The sequence below is a fragment of the Microcaecilia unicolor genome, chromosome 2 (assembly GCF_901765095.1).
Source record: "Microcaecilia unicolor chromosome 2, aMicUni1.1, whole genome shotgun sequence".
Lineage (NCBI taxonomy): Eukaryota > Metazoa > Chordata > Amphibia > Gymnophiona > Siphonopidae > Microcaecilia > Microcaecilia unicolor.
The window spans coordinates 116,677,411-116,699,423 of NC_044032.1; the positions used below are offsets into that span (position 1 = coordinate 116,677,411).

At 46.7% G+C, this 22,013-nt stretch overlaps 1 protein-coding gene across 1 annotated transcript in view; it reads right to left on the bottom strand.

Moving 5' to 3' along the window:
* The window catches only part of SCAMP1 (secretory carrier membrane protein 1), a 144,762-nt gene that overhangs the window by 7,288 nt on the left and 115,461 nt on the right, over positions 1-22,013 (bottom strand). Inside the window, exon 7 of the mRNA XM_030193244.1 lies at positions 18,610-18,711. Within this exon, the coding sequence (XP_030049104.1) occupies positions 18,610-18,711 (102 nt within the window). The remainder of the gene's footprint in view (positions 1-18,609; positions 18,712-22,013) is intronic.

Consider the following 22,013-nt stretch of genomic DNA (forward strand, 5'->3'; position numbering starts at 1 on the left):
GAGGCACTTTGTAAACACTCGTGGGGCGGAGGCGAGCCCAAAGGGCAGCACACAGTACTGAAAGTGTCGTGCGCCCAGGCGGAATCTGAGATACTGTCTGTGAGCTGGCAGTATCGGGATGTGAGTATATGCATCCTTTAAATCCAGGGAACATAGCCAATCGTTTTCTGAATCATTGGCAGAAGGGTGCCCAAGGAAAGCATCCTGAACTTTTCTTTGACCAGGAATTTGTTCAGGCCTCTCAGGTCTAGGATGGGACGCATCCCCCCTGTTTTCTTTTCCACAAGGAAGTACCTGGAATAGAATCCCTGCCCTTCCTGCCCGGGTGGTACGGGCTCGACCGCATTGGCGCTGAGAAGGGCGGAGAGTTCCTCTGCAAGTACCTGCTTCTGATGGGAGCTGAAGGATTGAGCTCCCGGAGGACAATTTGGAGGCAGGGAGGTCAAATTCAGGGCGTATCCGCACCGCACTATTTGGAGAACCCACTGGTCGGAGGTTATGAGAGGCCACCTTTGGTGAAAATATTTTAACCTCCCCCCGACCGGCAGATCGTCCGGTACGGACACTTTGAGGGCGGCTATGTTCCCGTGGATCCAGTCAAAAGCCCGTCCCTGGCTTTTGCTGTGGAGGCGCAGGGGGCTGCTTAGGCGCACGCTGTTGACGGGAACGAGCGCGCTGGGGCTGTCCCTGTGCCTGACGAGGCCTTCGGGCCGGCTGGTTGTACCTACGCTTTGCAAAAGAATAGGGTGCAGCCTGCCGGGCCCGGGAAAAACGTCCACCTGCTGAGGTGGATGCTGAAGGCGCCCGGTGGGAGAGCTTGTCGAGAGCGGTTTCCCGCTGATGCAGTTGGTCCACCATCTGCTCGACCTTCTCACCAAAAATGTTATCCCCCCGGCAAGGGACGTCGGCCAGTCTCTGCTGGGTGCGGTTGTCCAGGTCAGAGGCACGCAGCCATGAGAGCCTGCGCATCACTATACCTTGGGCCGCAGCACGAGATGCCACGTCACAGGTGTCATAGATACCCCTGGACAGGAACTTTCTGCACGCCTTCAGCTGCCTGACCACCTCCTGATAAGGCCTGGACTGCTCCGGCGGGAGCTTCTCGACCAGGTCCGCCAGTTGTTGCACATAGGTCCGCATGTGAATGCTCATATAGAGCAGGTATGACTGGATGCGGGTCACGAGCATGGAGGATTGGTAGGCCTTCCTCCCAAACGAGTCCAGAGTGCGAGACTCCCGCCCCAGGGGCGCCGAGGCGGTATCCCTCGAACTCCGTGCCCTCTTGAGAGCAGAATCCACGACCGCCGAGTCATGGGGCAATTGGGGCCGCATTAACTCTGGGTCGGAGTGGATCCTGTATTGGGACTCTGCTTTCTTGGGAATGGTGGGGTTAGTTAACGGTCGCACCCAGTTCCGAAGCAGTGTCTCCTTGAGGACATTGTGCAGCGGCACCGTGGAGGACTCTCTAGGTGGCGATGGATAGTCGAGGACCTCGAGCATCTCGGCCCTCGGCTCTTCCACAGAGACCACGGGGAAGGGAATGCTGATAGACATATCCCGCACAAAGGAGGCAAAGGAGAGGCTCTCGGGGGGTGAGAGCTTCCTCTCCGGTGAAGGCGTGGGGTCCGAGGGAAGGCCCGTAGACTCCTCTGAGGAGAAATATCTAGGGTCCTCCTCTTCCCCCCACGAGTCCTCATCCTCGGTATCGGACATAAGCTCATGTAGCTGAGTCCTGAACCGGGCCCGGCTCGACGTCGAGGCACCGAGGTCTCGGTGTCGTCGAGCGGTGGACTCCCGCGCCGGCGGGGACGGAGCTCCCTCCATCGACGTCGACTCCACCTGCGTGGCGGTCGAGACCGGCGCGGCGGCGGTGTCGACGGCCCCGGCGCCGGGCTAGAGCTCACCGGCGCCACAGACATCGGCGCCGAGGGCGCAAGCACCCCCGGCGCCGGCACAGCCTGGCGCATCAGCCCTTCCAGGATCCCCGGAAGGATGGCTCTGAGGCACTCGTCCAGGCCCGCTGCCGGGAAAGGCGGTGGGGCCGGTAGGGGTGTCGGTGCCAGAAGCTGATGGGGGCCAGGAGACGGCACCGAGGTGCCGGAACCCTGACGCGTCGGTACCTCCACGACCGACGGGGACCTCTCCTCTCGACGATGACGCTTCGGCGCCGCCTCCTCTCCGATGTCCGGATGCACCGAGGGCAACCGGTGACGACGCTTCTTGTCTTTCTTCCGATGCGCGTCACCGGTGCCGGGAGGTATGGAGGAGGAGGAGGACGATCCCCCTCGGTCCCGGGGAGCCGGGTCAGACAGGGTTCGGTCCCGAGGGCCACGGGCTGAGGGAGTGACCGGGGCCGACTGCCCACGCGGCCGCTCACCTCTACCCTCGCCAGCGGACCGGCGGGCCGACGGGACCTGTTCTCCTGGGGTCGATGCCATCGGTGCCGATGTCTCGGGCATCGATACCGGTACCGAAGGACCGGGCGTCGATACCGATGCCGTCGAGGTCGACGTCGAGGGGCCGGCGCAAGTTCCAAAAAGACGGTCCCGCAGAACTTGCCTCGCAACCTGAATCCGTTTCCGGAGACCGAGACACAGGGAACACGACTTGATATTGTGCTCCGGCCCGAGGCACTGGAGGCACCAAGCGTGGGTGTCGGTCTGCGAGATCGGCCGGCCGCAGCGACCACACTTCTTAAATCCACTCGGGACCCTTGAGGACATCGACGGAAAAATCGCGTCGGCGAAGTCAAAGTCGTCAATGGTGGCTGAAATCACACCACGAAAAGGAAAACGACCGTGCGGCCACTAGGCCGCAACGCGGCGTCCCCGCTGGAAGCGAGGGAAAAAGGGAGCGCGTGCTCCACACGCGCAGGGTTTCTTTTTTTTTTTTTAAAAAGAAACCGGACGGTAACTAAACAAAGTGAAACAAAGAAAAAGCACGATCCGCGTAAACGCGATCGAAATCCGGCGGCTGAAACAGAGAGAGCGGCGAGGCACGACTCTCTCCAGACGCGGAAAAAAAGGAACTGGCGGGAGCGGTCTCGCACGGGCGGGAAGACGGCCGCGCATGCGCGGTGGGCGTGCCCTGCGTGCCGACCGTCCCGCGAAGCTTTTTTCCGGTTGGTGGGGGCTGCCGCGGACGTCACCCAGTCGTGAGAACAAGCAGCCTGCTTGTCCTCGGAGAATAGATATGTATCATATGTCAAAGAATAAAGTGGTTGCTCAAAGCATATTCTAACCACAATCGCTCAACTGTAAAACACTATGCACAAATTTGTGCAAAAACATACTCAGAACCTTACTGTACCATAACCCTTATACACCAATATACCACCCATATGGAAAATGCAGACCGTCAACAATATGAAACAAGGGATCATAATATCACAATTCTCATGTAGAGCCACAAAACACCCTTTTAGGGTGGATAGTGTTCACAATGAGCTCCTTTTATTAACGACTATATGTAGATCCTTCAAGAGGTAGTGTGTCGTGATTTAGGCTCTAAAACCCTTTCTGATGTTTTGGTGCCACCTCAGTAAGGCCAATACACCATCTCTCCACTGCAAAACACAATACACAAACTTGTGCAAAAACACACTCATAACCTTAGCAAACCATAACAGCACTAATTCCAAGGACAGGACGAGCTACAACCTTATGTGTGGAAAGGCAGCACTGTAATTACACCGGGCTCTAAAACCTAGTGAAACAAAAAAAAAAAACCCCAAAAAGGGCTGTAAATACTACACACTAGTAGAATACTGCACCTTGATTACACATGAAAAACACACGACAACAGATATGAAGGCAAAACTGGAAAGTTACCTCAAGAAGTCAGACTCAGCATGCAGCAATACTAGTTAAAGCCCTCTTCAGTAGGACACATTCTGCATCCTTGGCTTTTGTCTGATATGTGGTGTGCCAACCTCAATTTCTTCCCTTAGCAATCAAACTGGTCTCCATCCTGGACTTCCTGCAGTCTTGCCTAGAACAGGAATTAAGTCTCTCAAGTTCTTTGAGCTTTGGGGGAAATAGAGGGCATGCCACATGAAAGTTCAAGCCATAGCTCTGATGTCTCACCTTGGTGTGATTTCTGGTAGTCTTGAAGCACATTTGGTACTCTGTCCTAGTGGGACCACCATTCAAGCCTTAGAAGCAAGCTCTGAAGGGTCAAAGTTGGTGTCCTTGGTTGTCATTTTTTCAGCATGGTGGGTTTGAGTTGCAGGTCTTCTGCAGGAAGCTGTTCTTGTGCTTTGCAGATGACACGATCTCTCGTCATACAATCCTGTCATTGTCAAAAAGTGGTTCTCTCATTTTATGTGAATCTGGTGGGGTGTTTCCCAGCCTTTGATAGGGGATCACTATTCTCTTCCCAGAAGCTCCATAGATTGAATGTTTAAAGGGTGCTCTTCTGGAAATCTGATACTGTCTTTGAGTCCATGCAAAGGGAATTTGACTTCTGGCAGTGCTTTGGGGACTTATGCCCACCCATTCTTTGTGGGCACACTTGCTTCAGAAGATATCTGTAGGGCAGCAGCCTGGTGAAATCTTCATTCCTTTTGTAAAACATTGCGAGGTTGATCTGGCCATGGAGAAAGTATCCTTTAGTAGAGCTCTCATTCAGGAAGCCTTGTCTTCCCCTGGCCCATGACATACTGCTTTTGTACCTCCCATTCATCTGGCTTAGTCTAGCAGGAGAACAAGATGAAATGTATTCATACCTGTTACGTAAGTACATAAGTATTGCCATAGTGGGACAGACCCGATGGTCCATCAAGCCCAGCATCCTGTTTCCAACAGTGGCCAATCCAGGCTACAAGTACCTGGCAAGATCCCAAAAGGTACAGTATATTTTATTCTGCTTGTCCTAGAAATAAGTGGATTATCCCCAAGTCCATTTTAAGAATGGTCTATGGACTTTTCCTTTAGGAACCATCCAATTTTTTAATTTAAACCTCGCTAAGCTACCTGCTTTTACTACGTTTAATTACACGTTGAGTGAAGAAACATTTTCCCTGATTAGTTTTAAATTTACTACTTTGTAGCTTCATTGTGTGCCCCCTAGTCCTGATATTTTTGGAAAGAGTAAACCATCAATTCACATGTACCCGTTCCACTCCACTCATTTTATAGACCTCTATCATATCTCCCCCTCAGCCATCTTTTCTCCAACCTAAAGAGCCCTAGCTGCTTATTTTCGCCACCCTTCTCTGTACCTTTTCTCTCTAATATAAGCCCATCTACATATAATCAGATAACATTCTCCCTCACCCCATTTTTTTTTCCAGAGGAACATATGTTAATTTGAGTTATAAACCGGTGGTTTATATTCCAGTACCTGTAATCTTCCTTCCTTTCCCTCCCTCTCCCCAGGGGCATCTGACATTCCTGCTGCAGCCAGCTGTGCCCCAGCCCCCTCAACTGAAAATGCTCAGTCTCTCCTTGTAATATCAGCCTTCCCGTGCCTGTCCTACAGCCATGGTGAACAGGGACAGGAGCAATCCTCCTGTGCACTTGCAGTCTCTGTAGTTAAAATGGCTTTCATGAGCTTCAGTGGCAGTCTTGCTATTGGAACTTAACGGCTGCACAGGTATAAGCAAACTTACCAGTGGACCACCGTGACTGTAAGGTAGGCCCTGAGAGGGGGCCCAGGAGCTTAGCCGAGATTGGGTGGCAGAGCCGGGGGGGCGGGGATAATGCTGGGCAGACTTATACGGTCTGTGCCAGAGCTGGTGGTGGGAGGTAGGACTGGTGGTTGGGAGGCGGGGGTAGTGCTGGGCAGACTTACACAGTCTGTGCCAGAGCCGGTGGTGGGAGACGGGGCTGGTACAAATCAAAGTAGGGTATACTCAAAAAGTAGCACATAAGAGTTTCTTGTTGGGCAGACTGGATGGACCGTGCAGGTCTTTTCCTGCCGTCATCTACTATGTTACTAGAAAAATTGAAACTTACATGCAAAATATCACAGATGCACATTTCCAAAAGCTGACATACAGTGGTGGAAATAAGTATTTGATCCCTTGCTGATTTTGTAAGTTTGCCCACTGACAAAGACATGAGCAGCCCATAATTGAAGGGTAGGTTATTGGTAACAGTGAGAGATAGCACATCACAAATTAAATCCGGAAAATCACATTGTGGAAAGTATATGAATTTATTTGCATTCTGCAGAGGGAAATAAGTATTTAATCCCTCTGGCAAACAAGACCTAATACTTGGTGGCAAAACCCTTGTTGGCAAGCACAGCGGTCAGACGTCTTCTGTAGTTGATGATGAGGTTTTCACACATGTCAGGAGGAATTTTGGTCCACTCCTCTTTGCAGATCATCTCTAAATCATTAAGAGTTCTGGGCTGTCGCTTGGCAACTCGCAGCTTCAGCTCCCTCCATAAGTTTTCAATGGGATTAAGGTCTGGTGACTGGCTAGGCCACTCCATGACCCTAATGTGCTTCTTCCTGAGCCACTCCTTTGTTGCCTTGGCTGTATGTTTTGGGTCATTGTCGTGCTGGAAGACCCAGCCACGACCCATTTTTAAGGCCCTGGCGGAGGGAAGGAGGTTGTCACTCAGAATTGTACGGTACATGGCCCCATCCATTCTCCCATTGATGCGGTGAAGTAGTCCTGTGCCCTTAGCAGAGAAACACCCCCAAAACATAACATTTCCACCTCCATGCTTGACAGTGGGGACGGTGTTCTTTGGGTCATAGGCAGCATTTCTCTTCCTCCAAACACGGCGAGTTGAGTTCATGCCAAAGAGCTCAATTTTTGTCTCATCTGACCACAGCACCTTCTCCCAATCACTCTCGGCATCATCCAGGTGTTCACTGGCAAACTTCAGACGGGCCGTCACATGTGCCTTCCGGAGCAGGGGGACCTTGCGGGCACTGCAGGATTGCAATCCGTTATGTCGTAATGTGTTACCAATGGTTTTCGTGGTGACAGTGGTCCCAGCTGCCTTGAGATCATTGACAAGTTCCCCCCTTGTAGTTGTAGGCTGATTTCTAACCTTCCTCATGATCAAGGATACCCCACGAGGTGAGATTTTGCGTGGAGCCCCAGATCTTTGTCGATTGACAGTCATTTTGTACTTCTTCCATTTTCTTACTATGGCACCAACAGTTGTCTCCTTCTCGCCCAGCGTCTGATGGTTTTGTAGCCCATTCCAGCCTTGTGCAGGTGTATGATCTTGTCCCTGACATCCTTAGACAGCTCCTTGCTCTTGGCCATTTTGTAGAGGTTAGAGTCTGACTGATTCACTGAGTCTGTGGACAGGTGTCTTTCATACAGGTGACCATTGCCGACAGCTGTCTGTCATGCAGGTAACGAGTTGATTTGGAGCATCTACCTGGTCTGTAGGGGCCAGATCTCTTACTGGTTGGTGGGGGATCAAATACTTATTTCCCTCTGCAGAATGCAAATAAATTCATATACTTTCCACAATGTGATTTTCCGGATTTAATTTGTGATGTGCTATCTCTCACTGTTACCAATAACCTACCCTTCAATTATGGGCTGCTCATGTCTTTGTCAGTGGGCAAACTTACAAAATCAGCAAGGGATCAAATACTTATTTCCACCACTGTATTCCAGTTAATAAATTCTGAATAAAATACTTTTTTTTTTACCTTTGTTGTCTGATCATTTAGTTTTTCTATTCACTTTGGTCCCAGTGTCTTCTTTCCATTTGATATTTTTTCTCTCACCATGTCCACCATCCTCCTGTATCCTTATGCGTCCTTGTGTGTCTTTATGCGTCCTGTCTACCATCTGTAGCCCTGTCCCTATCCTTTCTCCAATTTCAGCATCTGCCCTCAAAGTGTTCCAATCCAGCCCTTAAATTCAGCAATTTTCCCTCCATCCATATCCAGCATTTCTCCTCTCTCCCTTCCACTCCATCCGCGTGCATCTCCTTCCTTTGTCTTTCCTTCCCTCCATCCTTGTCCTACATTTCTCCTCTCTTCCCTGCCCTCCACTCCATCCATGTCCAGATTTCTCCTCTCTTCTCTCCCCTCCATCCATGTCCAGCACCTTCCCTCTTTCTCTTTCCCTTCCATCCAGTGTCATCCCTCTTTCTCTCTCCATCCTTCTACCCATTACCCTCTCCCAATCCTTCCGTCTATTGTCTCCCTCCATCCATTGTCTCCCTCTATCTCCCCTTCCTTCTAAACAGTTCTTTCTCTTGACCCTTTTCCATTCAGCATGTCCTCTATCCCCATCCTTCCAGTGTCTTTCCTCTTTCCCTCCCTACCCTTACGTCCAGTGTCTTCCCTGTTTCTGCCCCCTCCTTCCAGCATTTTCCCTCTTTCTCCCTCCTTTCATTCAGCATTTCTCCGTCTGACAGCTAGGGTCTCCCCCAGTTTCTCCCCAGCAGCTTCTCTCTCCTGCCCATGTCCCCTCTTTCTCCCCCCATCTTTCCACTAATCTCTCTCTGTGTACCCCTCTTCCATCCAGCATCTTCTCTCTGGCTCTCCCTTGCTCTTTTCCATGGCCCCTCTTTCTCTCCCCATCTCTCTCTGGCTTTCCCCTGCTCTTTTCCATGTCCCTGGCTTTCCCCTGCTCTCTTCTATGTCCCCTTTTTCTCTCCCCATCTCTCTCTGGCTCTCCCCTGCTCTCTTCCATGTCCCCTCTTTCTCTCCCCATCTCTCTCTGGCTCTCCCCTGCACTTTTCCACTTTCTCTCTCTCTCCTCCAGCGTCCTCATGCATCCCACCTTTCTCTTCCCTCCCCTTCTTGCTTCCATCACTCTTACTCCTTTCTCCACCCCCTTTTCCCATTCCATGCCCTGCCATTGCTTTCCTTCCTCCCTCTTCTCCTTAGATGTGGCATCTCACATCCTCCTCTCTCCACCCCCCTTTCCCTTTGGTCGGTCTGTCTGGCATCGCTTCCCCCCCCCCCCCCGGACTAGTGCGGTACCGTATTGCTCTCCCCCTCCGCTCCTGTCACGTCGTCTTTCAACGAGGCTTCCTGTTCCTGTAGCAGCAGCAGCAGCAGCAATGATGTAAGCGCCGTTGCTTTCAGCCTGCCCCGGAAGCACTCTCTGAACAGCTTCCCGCGTAGGAGGAACGCTGTCCAGAGAAGGCTTCCGGGGCAGGCTGAAAGCAACGGCGCTTACATCATTGCTGATGCTGCTGCTGCTACGGGAACAGGAAGCCTCGTTGAAAGACGACGTGACAGGAGCGGAGGGGGAGAGCGGCACCGTACTAGTCGGGGGGGACGGGGGTAAAGATCGGGACCATCGCGCACCAGTTGGGGAGGGAGGGAGCCGGGAGGGAGATGTTCACGAGCTGCACCCGCCCCGCCCTTGCTGCACTTCTGGCTGGGAAGCCTCTTATACCGGGCGCCTATGGACGACTTCCCTATAAGGAAAGGCTAAAGCGGCTAGGGCTCTTCAACTTGGAGAAAAGACGGCTGAGGGAAGATATGATAGAGGTCTATAAAATAATGAGTGGAACGGGTAATAATAATAAAATTTTATTTATAACCTGCTATATCTTTAAAAGTCTAAGCAGGGAACAAATCACATACAAAATATAAAAACACCAAAGCAATAAAAATTATTTCTTTATACAAACTATACAAAAAAAACTCTACAATTCAAACATACAGCAGATTAAAATGTACATGATGTCAATCAATTGTTTACTCTTTCCAAAAATACTAGGACTAGGGGGAATGCAATGAAGCTACAAAGTAGTAAATTTAAAACAAATTGGAGAAACTTTTTCTTCACACAATGTGTAATTAAACTCTGGAGGGGGATCACATGATGCAGCTGAGCTAGGAGGTTGTGTTCCCTTCGAGCTCCTCGGTCCCCTCTTCTTTCGAGTGACTTTGTGGTATGAACTTTGCGTTTTTTTCCCTCTTTGTGCCAGAAGATTGAGTGCCCCAACACTTATGGACAAATATCTTCTCAGATCTGGGGCTGAAATGTCTTCTAAAAGTGCCAAAAAAGATAATGCTAAGGCGCGCTCGGGGATTGTAGGTGAAAACAAGATGGCGGACGAGCTGGCAGAAGGCCCCGCGATTGCTGAAGTACTCACTGAGAAACTTACTGCGGCAGTGGTGGCGGCGGCGGCGTTGGGTACGAGGCTGGATGGGATTAAGTCCAGTGTGCAGGAGCTATTGCAGGCAGTAACAAGATTTCAATGTCCGAGTGACCGAGCTGGAGTCGAGAGTAAGTGTCACGGAGGATGGCGTTAATGGAGTTTTGGAGGAACTTGCGAGACTAAAGCAGGAAGTGGCTGGTTATGCTAGCAAGCTGGATGATCTGGAAAACAGGTCCCGACGGAATAACATACGAGTGGTGGGTCTACTGGAGACGGTGAAGGACAAAGACATTAAACAGCTACTAGAGAAATGGTTCACGGAGTCGCTGCTGCTGATCCATCTTTAGGCCCTATTCAGATAGAGCGTGCACACTGAATAAATATCAGTGGAAGGCGCGACTAGACCATGGGTTGTGGTGGCACGCATCTTGAGTTTTGCACACAAAGAACAGATTCTACAGAATTACAGAGCAGCGCAAGACCTGCAGTTTCAGAATACTAAAGTGATGTTGTTCCAAGATTATTCTACTACTGTGGCGCAGCTGCGTAAAGGGTTTTCAAAGATTTGCAAAATTCTGATAGAGAAACAAGTACGATTCACTCTGCAGTTTCCAGCTCGGCTTCGAGTCGTGAAAAGGGCAAAGTGCACATCTTTGAATCCAAGGAGGCGGCAAAGCTGCAGGTGCAACAGTGGTTCCCGAGCTGATTTGGACACGATATACATTTCGGGTCTATTTTTTTTTTTTTTGGACAATGGTGGGAAACTAAGATTCCCTTTCCCCTCTTGCTGCAATGTATTTTGTTTAGAGTTTGCTAATTAAGATGATGATGTGTGACTGTGGGGTGAGGGGAAGTTTGGAGCGAAGAGAAGTACAGGGGGAAGGTATTGTGGGGGGGGGGGGGGGGACTGGGTGTATCAAAACGTTGATCTCTCAGTGTATGGGATACTTGGCTTGGGGAAGGGGTAGGGGGGAAGAGGTAGAACAGGGCGGGAGAGAGGAGGGGGTATATGGAATAGGGATTGGGTAGAACAGTTTTGTGTGAAAAGTTTGAGCACAACTAGTGAGAAAATGTGTTGGATGCTTGCTGGAGGGGAGACTGGGCAATCTGGCGGGGAAGTTCTGTAAAGGAATACCTTATCTTTGTCTTTAATGCTAAGCAAAAGTCTGGGATGGGACCTAAGGGTTTGAAAATATTCTCGTGGAACGTGTCAGGAGTGAATGCGCCAATAAAAAGATCTAAGATCCTGCAATATCTAGGTCGAAATGGGGTGGATATTGTGGGCTTGCAGGAAACAAAACTTGATCTTGAACATCAAAAACTGAGGAAATCTTGGGTAGCTCAGTGCTATTATGCATCAGCTACTAAAAATAAAGCGGGGGTAATGCTCTTGAGTCATAAATCGGTACCCTTCATTAAGCACAGGGTTACTAAAGATACAGAAGGGAGCTACATTATAGTAGAGGGGAAGATAAACAACAGAAGTATTACTTTAGCATCCGTTTATGCACCTAATGTGGGGGAAAAGGACTTTTTTAGAAACATTGTAGCTAAATTGGCTATTATTGATGGCCCTAAGATTATTATGGGAGATTTTAATGCTACCTTAGACTCCCAATTAGATACCAATGCTGGGTTGCAGAGGTCTAAGCCCAGATCTTCAGATGGTTTGGGGGTGTTCATAAATCGTTTAGACTTGGTGGATCCTTGGAGAACTCTACACCCCCAGGAGAGGGACTTTACACATGTCTCTAAAGCCCACGCAACACAGTCACGAATAGACTATATCTTTATCACTAAAGATCTGTTTCATGCAATAGCAAGGGCTGAAGTTGATCCCTTAGTGATCTCAGATGTTACGTCTGTGCTCACCTCGCCCTCTGGTGGCCAGAACCGGTGGCTGCTATGGACTATCACCCGTTCCAGACTTTACTCCAATCCAGTCCGGGGTTCCAGTCCTGTTCTGCCTAGTCTCCGATGTGGGGTGGTTTTGCCTGCCACTGCCGCTCCTCGGCAGTGGCCCAAGGGCTCACAAAACCTAGTTCCTTCTTTGGAAAACGTGACAGTATGCAAAGGCCATGAGCTCGGTCTGCTTTGGAAAACGTGACAGTATGCAAAGGCCATGAGCTCAGTAAAATCACCTTTCCAGCCTAGGACTTTTTCCCCTTATTGATCTGGGTCTTTGCCCGGGTGCATCTCCTAGTTCAGCGGTCCGTTTTGACCCAGTTGGGGATCTTAGCTGTTTAATGACGCTTCAGACCTATCGTGAGAAACTCAATTCTGATCCGGCCTTGAGGTATACCCCTGAAGTGGTTGCTGAGAGAGAGCGGGTCAGGGGGCTTGGGCTCTGGATAAATCCAGTGTCTGCTATTGACCCGTCCATCACGCTCTTGGCGTACCGCGGCAGACTTTACTGTGATCCTACCCTGTGGAGTACTCCTGAAGCCGAAGCTGAAAGATGGCGTCTGGCCCGCCTGCCACCTTGGAAGCCCCGGCCAAGTTCCAGCTCCAGCCAAGCTGCTGAGTCCACGCTGAGCACCAGTTCCAGCCAAGCTGCTGAGTCCACGCTGAGCACCAGTTCCAGCCAAGCTGCTGAGTCCACGCTGAGTTCCAGCTAGGCTGCTGAGTACACGCTGAGTTCCAGTTCCAGCCAAGATGTTGAGTCCAAGCTGAGTTCCAGTTCCGGCCAAGATGTTGAGTCCAGTCCTGATGCCAGTCCGGGTTCCAGTCTTCAGCCGTGTTCAAGCTCCAGCCAAGCTACCCCTGGTCATGTTTTGAGGCTCCTCCGTAGATTTCACCATTGTTACCCGTGGAGACCTGAATTCCCCGTGGAGGTCGGGGGGGGGGGGGGGGGGCCTTGAGAGGGAGATACTGTTACGTCTGTGCTCACCTCGCCCTCTGGTGGCCAGAACCGGTGGCTGCTATGGATTATCACCCGTTCCAGACTTTACCCCAATCCAGTCCGGATCTTCCAGGCTGCCGGATTTGTCTGTCTTGTTTGACCCTGCACAGCTTCCCTTAAACCTTTATATTGACTGAAAATTTAAAGAAATCCTAAATCGACAAGTGGAAGGCATATATAGATTGTAATGAACAGCATACCCAATCACCAATCCTGTACTGGGAAGTCACAAAGGTGGTATTACACAGGGGGATAATAGCACATTCCAGTCACAGAAAGAAGACTAGGGATAGTGAAATTCTAAAACTGAAAAAGCAATGTAGGAAGCAAAGGAAGCTTTACAGCAGATATCCAACCTCACAAAATCAGGAACAACTTATCTACACAGCGAGCCTTAAATTCTCTATTCATCAGAGAACACTTAAGTCTATAAATACCTGCTGCATAAATATTTTAATAAAGAGTGGCAAGCTCTTGGCTAAGCTCTCTAAGCAACGGGCAGGGATTCAAAAGATAACAGGTCTGAAGGACAGGAGGGGTAGAATGGTTCACCGTAGCAAGGATATAGCTGCAATACTGAAAACTTATTTTCCACAGAGCTCTATACTCAGGTTGGATGGTGCAACATATCTTAGCATTCAGCATTTCCCTTTATGCCTGAGATATCCTTGGAAGGTCAAGATAATTCTAGAGGAGATTTCTTGGATGATCCAGCAATGCCCTTTACATAAAGCCACGGGCCCAGATGGGCTTAGATGAGAATTTTTCAAGATTTTGAAAGATTCTCTAATGCCCCCTTGTGGCTTCAGTGCAATCCTCGTTCAGTGACTACAACTAAAACAGCTGCTGGTCATGATGGTTAGAGGTTGGTTTCCCCTGCATTGGGACCCATGTTGGCCTCAAATGCTACAGCCGTTAAATTACCGGCATTGCAAAGTAGGATCTCGTTGCTTAATTATGAAGCCAAACTATTTGCAAATGTTTTGGCAAACCATCTATCTTGTATACTTCCTGATATGATTGAGGATGCTCAAGTGGATTTTGTACAAGGCTGCAACATTACCAAGAACGTGAGGAAGATTCTTGCAACTCTAGAGCTGGCAGCTGGTCAAGACGTTTCCTCAGTACTGATCAGTTTTGATGCTGAAAAGGCTTTTGACAGGGTGGGGTGGGACTTATTTGGGGTGTTGGATGCTTATAGAATATGTGGGGGGTTTTCAGGAAGCGATTTGGGCTTTGTATTTTCTTCCTCAAGCTCAAGTGTGGGTGAATGGACTGCTTTCTCCCTCCTTTTCAATATATCATGGTACCAGACAGGATTGTCCACTCTCATCACTTTTGTTTGCTCTTACCCTGGATCTCCTCCTTTGTGACATTCAGAGGCTTTCAATTTGGCACAGATACATTTAAAATAGCAGCATCTGCTGATGATTTGTTGGTTCACGTGATTAAGAAGGACCACATAAAATGTAGTTTTAACTATGTCTGCTTAGTTATTTGGATACTGCCACTGAATTTTGGCGCACCTAGGTGACTTCAAGGAGCTGCCCATACCTGGATAAGGGCCCCAACAAGACTTCCCTATCCCCTGCCCGTTCCCCCAACCCCTTCCAACAGCCATAACAGTCTGATCACTAAAAACCAACCTGTTCAAAAAGGCATACCACAATGATCTATCCTAAATTCCAGATAACGAAACTTATACCAGAACTGGACAAAACTGAACCCTCGATACTTGATTGCTTAATTTACTCTGTCACCATTGAACTTTAACACAAGGCATAATGTAAGCCACATTGAGACTGCAAATAGGTGGGAAAATGTGGGATACAAATGCAACAAATAAATAATCCTCAAGTATCCATGGGGCTTTGTTAGAATGTATGACTGAATTTGGGGATTCCTCACACTAATTTAAATCTTGACAAATCAGAGGCATTAGAAAGGGAAGGGGACCAAGGAGTGGCTTGGTGGGGACACTATCCATGGCAGTGGGCCCGTGAATCCTCTAGTTACTTGGGGGTGTTGCTAGCTATGGAGACTGAGATTATATTGATTGAATATTGACAGCTTGTTAAAAGACATCAAGAGGCATATTTTCAAAGCACTTAGCCTTCCAAAGTTCCATAGAAACCTATGGAACTTTGGAAGGCTAAGTGCTTTGAAAATATGCCTCCAAGCGTCATTTCGAGAAACGAAGTCATTTACCAATATCTTTAATAGGCAGGATAAATCTCTTTAAAATGATTATTTTTCCTTACTGGCTTTATGTTTTAAAAGTTTTATCATTGCGCCTTGTGCAAAAAGATCTACAGCTGTTAAACAGATCGTGTAGGAAATTTTTCTGGTGAGGAAGGAAGTCGAAAAGTTGTCTAGAATATCTTTATAATTCCTGTCCACAGGGCGGTTTAGGTCTCCCTTGCCTTAGGCGCTATAATCAGGCTTGTCTTCTGCGGCACCTTAGGGGTTGATTGTTTGGTACTGAGCAGTTTTACTCCTACGCGATGGGAAAGGGAATTGTTTACCTTAGCATTTCGATTTTCTTTTGCATCCCCAGACGAAAACCTTTCCTAGCTCTTGTCGTAGGAATGTATTACTGCAGCCACTGAGAGGCATTTGCGGGCTCTTTTGAACTGTTGGAATCAGAATCCGAATGTTAGTAATTTATTGCCATGTAGGGGTAATGCTGATTTTACACCAGGGCTGGAGTCCGGATTTTTTAAGAGATGGTCAGACATGGGCTTTGTTTTGATCAAGCATCTTCTCAATGAGGAAGGTGTTTTCTATTCTTTTCAGGATTTACAGCAGAGGCTTTCCTTAACTCACATTTATTATTTTGCTTAGCGGCAGCTGCACCACTATTATTCTAGCTTAGATTATGAGGCTGTGCATATGAGGCTAGGTCAGAAACTTCAAGATTTTTTACAAGGAGATGCTTTTGGTTAGGTTTCAGTATCAAGTTTACATAGAGCTTTGGTTTCTCTTCTCCCTCCCTGGGAGTATGCTCCTCTACAGGAGGCTTGGTGTAGAGACCTTGGGTATGAACTGAAAGGGGTGGACTTTTTAAAATTGATTTAAACTATTCCAAAGCAGGTTGGAAATGCTGAGCTTCACGAGAGTCAATACCAAGTACTCCAGAGGGTATATATATCACGATATCAAGCTGCTAGAGCAGGTTGGGTGCCTGTTGGTCAATGTCCCAAATGTCAGCGGGGAGACAATACCTTTTTTCATGCTTTTTGGCGATGTAGTGGCATTCAAACGTTTTGGGGGTCGATTCATCAATACTTTGGGATTCTTTTTGGTCACTGTGTAGTTTTTTTCTTGGAAAGGAGTTTTACTAAATAAATGGGAGGCATATGGGATTTCGAACAAGAATTTGCACTTACTACTTAGTAAAGCGTATGCATTGGGGAAGAAGTGTATACTTAAGCATTGGATGCAAGAGGAACCTCCCTTTTTTGGTACTGGAGAAACAGATTGCATGCATTCATGTTATGGGAGGCAAGGGCTACTAGGAATTCCCCAAAGGGAAAAAGGGATTTCATGTCTATCTGGAACTGTTATTTGCAAACTATCTTCCATAAAGCAAGAAGCGCTGTAATGAATAGGTTTCAGAGTGTTTCCTAAGTTGGTGCTGTTCTATAAGGGGTTGTTTTGGGGTTCTCTGCTTAGATAATGGAGAGTGAAATGGGAATAATGGATGTTATCCTTTCAATGATGACCTGGGTTCATAACAGTCCAGGCACCGGGTCATCTCAGTTGTCTGTTTAAGCTATGGGTAAAGGTAAGGTTGGGGGGAGGGGGCGATCCTGCATACAACTGTTAAACTTGAACGGAAAATAGGGTTGCAGGGTAGGAAGGTAGCGGGATGTTTCTCATAAAAATAAAAGGGATCACATGATACCCAGTTTTTTGGCTGTAAGATGTTTTTGCTTGTTATTGTTATGCTTGCTCATTGTCATGTAACCGCTCGAGGGCTGTGTCGTTGTTCGATGTTGGGTGTTTTGATCCTGAATAAAAACCGTTGAACCTTAAAATGTTCTCCATGTCTCATTCATAACTCACATACATCATTTTGGTGATATTATAAAGAAATGAGAGGTTTTAGCAGTCTATTGAATATGTGCAGAGAAGGAGAGAGAGCAGTCAAAGATGACCCCAAGATGAGGCGGGGAGGATGAAAGTGTTATCAACAGAGACAGAGAATGGGGGATGAGGAGAGGTTGGGTTAGGGGGTAAGATAAGAAGCTCAGTCTTGGTCATGTTTAGTTTTAGACGGCTGTGAGACATCCAGGCAGCAATGTCAGAAAGGCAGGCTGATACTTTGGACTGGATTCCTGCTGAAATTTCTGGTGTGGAGAAGTAGATCTGGGATTAGCCCGATTGAGAATGACTCAAAATATTATACATGTCAAAACAATAGTTAAGTTGTTGTGTAACAACTGCTTCCAGGATCTTAGCGAAGAAAGGGATAGATGGCACTAATCTAATGTTGGAAACCAATGACACTGAGCCAGCCTGATTCTTTGGAATAGGGGTTAGAATGATATTTCCCAAATAATCTGGATAATACCCTTTCATTAAACATCCATTAAGTCAGCCAAATCTGGAAGACAGCAGAGGCAGATTTAAAAAGATGTGTTGGACAGATGTCATTAGAAGCAGAATATTTCCCAATTAATTTTTTGGTATCAACCAAATTAATTGGACTAAAGGCAGTCCAGGATCCTATCACCAGAGATCCCAATTTTACTACAATCCAGAATTCCATAGTCAGTTATTATATCTACCTGAGTGACTGGCAAACTTGATCATATCCTTTCAAATTTACATCTAAAAAAAGTCTGCCAATTCTTGTGCAGTAGGTAAACAATCAACTCCCTGTTGGGTGACCTTTCTGGTATCAGATAACCGATTTAAACATTTTAACATCTAATCTTTTATATCATTTTAGAATAATATTGTTTCTTTGCAGTTTTTATACAACTCATATATATTAATCCAAATTCTCCAATTCTGCTTATCCTCAAACTTCTCCACTTTTTTGCCATATGTTCAATTTGCTTGTCTCTTATTGAGAATATGGTAACTATTTCTGCGTTTCTTATTCTGAGTGAAATATGTAACCTTTTCAAACAAATAAAAAAAATAAAATAGATTTGAAATAAATACAGTATCCATAAAGAAATAGATCATGTTACCAGGAGTACAATTAGATTATTGTTGATGCTAGAAAGAAAAACTTACCCCCCCCCCCCCCCAGTTTACTAAGCCGCACAGCAATGCTGACACAGCCCATTCAAAGTAAATGGGCTGTGTAGGCATTAGAGCACAGCAGCTGCTAACGCAGCATAGTAAACGGGGGGTTAGACTGCTTGAAGAAATACTGAGAACAAGAAAGGCATCTCATTGTAGTTTCTCTTGTGGTAATTGGTATGAAAGCACATAATTTATTTTACTTGTTTGAAAAACAATTTTATATGAAACAGATGGGGACACAAATGGGCAGAATATTCTGTTATGAATGAATTTCTACTTTTCCTTTATATTGCACTTCCAATATTGTTTCCGAGTTGAAGGGAACCTATTTTTTTTTCTTTCCCAGACGTTAATATCTGTGCCATTAATTCTATACAGAAAAAGTAGTCACTCACCAATTGCCCCATCCTTGGAATCCTGCAGCTTGAAGTACATGCACAGCAAACTGACAGATATACACAAAGAAGAAAACAAAGAATCGGAAAGAACTATCACTCCTGGAAAGAGAAGAGAGGAAAAAAAGTATTTATAGAAAGAAGAATCCATTTTAAACAAATTCACACAAATAATATTTCAATATTGTTGGGCTGTAAGACACTAAAAAGTTTTATTTCATTCTTGTTGCAGACAGGTGCAAGCAGCTAAGCCTGTTTTTCAATTGAATGCTCCATGGGAGTTAGTATGTTAATTGTAACAGAACTAAACAAAAAAACAGCACCACGGGCCTTTAAAATGGAACAAAGGCTCATTCATTAAAGAACTTTGTTCCATTTTAAAGGCCCGTGGTGCTGTTTTTTTGTTTGGACTTTAGTTTGTACTTTGTTCCCTCTCTTTTGTTATACCTAATTGTAACAGAACTTCCATATTTATGGAGTGAGTGGGGGCTCAGTGAGGAACACAAATAGCTCCAAGACATTCACGATGAGTACTCAAGTGTACAAGCAGCGGAAATGTGACGGGCCGTGGTCTTAACAATATTTTGCCCACCACAGCATTAGCAATTAGAGAATTTTGGCAGTGGGGATGAGGGTGGGGCCAGAGATTTTTTTTTTTGGCTCCTCCAATTAACAGGGTTTTCCTGCTATCCTGTTGAGATGTATATGGATATATATATGTTCTAAGAACAAAGTTAATCTATATAGCTGTGTTATCCCAAAAATAGAACTGTTAGCAGACACAATATAGGATGCAACATACACCACTCTGAGGAAGCAAGATATGCTTTATATCATCACACAAAAGACTGCTGTACCTCAACACAAATGAAAATAAAAGGTGAAATTTGTTCTTATCTGCCAATTTCCTTTCCATGAATCTTGCTAAATCACTCCAGACTGATGGGTTATGTCACGCTACAAGCAAGTGGTTCTGTTTTTCATTTTTCCTTGTATATGTTTTGTCATTGGTACACTGGCAAGTGCCAAGCTGTACCACTTCTTTATACCGGTGATGTCACCGGAGAGCTCTCCGGTGGCATCACCGGTATAAAGTGGTACAGCTTGGCACTTGCCAGTGTACCAATGACAAAACATATACAAGGAAAAATGAAAAACAAACAGAACCACTCCCAAAAAGAAACCTGTTAGGTTAACTAGAAATTTGAGATGTGAGAGGCTGAATACAAGTTCAAAACAAAGAGAAGCTCCCCGAGAGCTGCTGACTTCCTGGGTGTGACCTAGACAGGCCTAACAGAACTCAAGGAAAATAAGTTAACAGGTAAGAATAAATTTCACCTTACTCTTCACCCTGCTAGAGCAGTCCAGACCAACCGGATGTACCATAGCTTCACCCCTGCAGATGGGCAGAAGACAAGGCTGCCTTTAAAAATGCCCTGCTAAAAGGCACCATCATTTTTGACACAGACATCAACAATGGCGTGCAATGAAGACCAAGTTGCCAGTCCTGGGCCTAGAGTCTGGGGCTTTACCAGAGTAGTTGCCTGAAGTTCATAAAATGTGCCTCAAGACCCTCTGGAGCCACTCTCTAATTCAAAATATGCTGACTCAATCGCCTCTTTAATCTATATCATGGTGACTTTGAAGCCACCTTCTCCTTGTGTAGACTGCTAAACACCACAAATAGTTGATCAGACTTCTAGAAAGGATATGTGACCTCCATGAAGCAAACCAATGCCATGCAGACACCCAGCCATCTCATTCTTGCCTCCTCCTGGCACGTTGGCAGGCAGAATGACTAGCTGAGATATAATGGCCAAACCATCTTTAGGCAAGAATGATGGGACCATGCAGAGAGATACAGAGGAGTCTGCTGCAAAAAAAATATGGATCCCTGTAAGAGAGGGCCTACAACTCAGAAATTCACCAGGCTGAACAGCCAGCCACTAGGAATATGTTTTTCAAAGTTAGGTCTTTCCCAATATATAAATATGGCACTCAAAATACATTCAGATAAAGGATACACCGATAGGAGGCACAAAACTAAGTGGAGAAAATATCTCAGTATACTTTGAAGGTAAAGCCTGAACCACTGTCCACAAGCAGCAAAAAGGCTACCTATGGGAAGCATCAACGGTCAGAAAAACTCCACAGGTCATGTATCAAATATTGTGCGAAGGAACCTTACTTCTTCTTGAAAACCACATTCATAATTCTTTCACAGTGTAAATATTCAAAAATGTAAAAGATTTCATTTACAGTGCTTAGTTTTTTCAGTGGAAATGGTTAACAAGGCAAAATACACTGATGAAAGTTCTATCACCCTCCATGTTATCCAAAATTAGAAAAACGCCGGCAAAGCGATAGCAGGGCCAGTCCCTCTGGCATGTCACAGCACTGTCTCAAAGGAACACTCTTTAGATTCTCGTCAGTGGCCCTATTTTGCTTCTGCAGCTTCAGAAGCATCAATTGCATCAACCAAATGCTGAAATGTGTAAGCCAGGCAGCACATTATTGAGTGAAATTCCTTGAAACTGAGCACTGATCTGGCTTGGTTTTTGTGGGTGATACACAACAAAGATACGTAAGTACCAAAATTCTTCTTTTAATGGTGGAGCTGGCTCTGTATGGCCATTATTCAAAATGTTTTCCATGAATGTTATAAAGTGCTGTTTTGACTCTGGTTGCCTCTTAGAGCCTTCTGCAGGAAGTTGAGAGACGGCTTGCCCTCTGTTATTAGGAAGTTGTGATCTGAGCATTCAAAATGGTAGAGGAGCTACCCAACTGCTTGACTCACCTTTGTAGAAATCTCTATCCATCATTATCAAGAACTCTGTCTTCTACTGAAAGAGTTGGATTGTCATCATCCTTGCTGAGTTAGAACACTAAGAGGGGCATAATCGAAAGGGACGCACAAGTTTTGTTGAGGACGTCCTTGTAAAACGTCCCGATGGAGGGGCGGGGAAACCCATATTATCGAAACAAGATGGACGTCCATCTTTCGTTTCGATAATACGGTCGGGGATGTCCAAATCTTAAAATTTAGGTTGTCCTTTGAGATGGTCGTCCCTTGACTTGGTCGTTTCTGATTTTCGGCAATAATGGAAACCAAGGACGCCCACCTCAGAAACTACCAAATGCAAGCCCTTTGGTCGTGGGAGGAGCCAGCATTTGTAGTGCACTGGTCCCCCTGACATGCCAGGACACCAACCGGGCACCCTAGGGGGCACTGCAGTGGAATTCAAATAAATGCTCCCTTATCTTGTCTCCCGAGTTCCCCAAAACCCACTACCCTCAACTGTACACCACTACAATATCCCTTATGGGTGAAGGGGGCACTTATATGTGGGTATAGTGGGTTTCTGGTGAGTTTTGGAGGGGTTACAGTTTCCACCAGAAGTGTA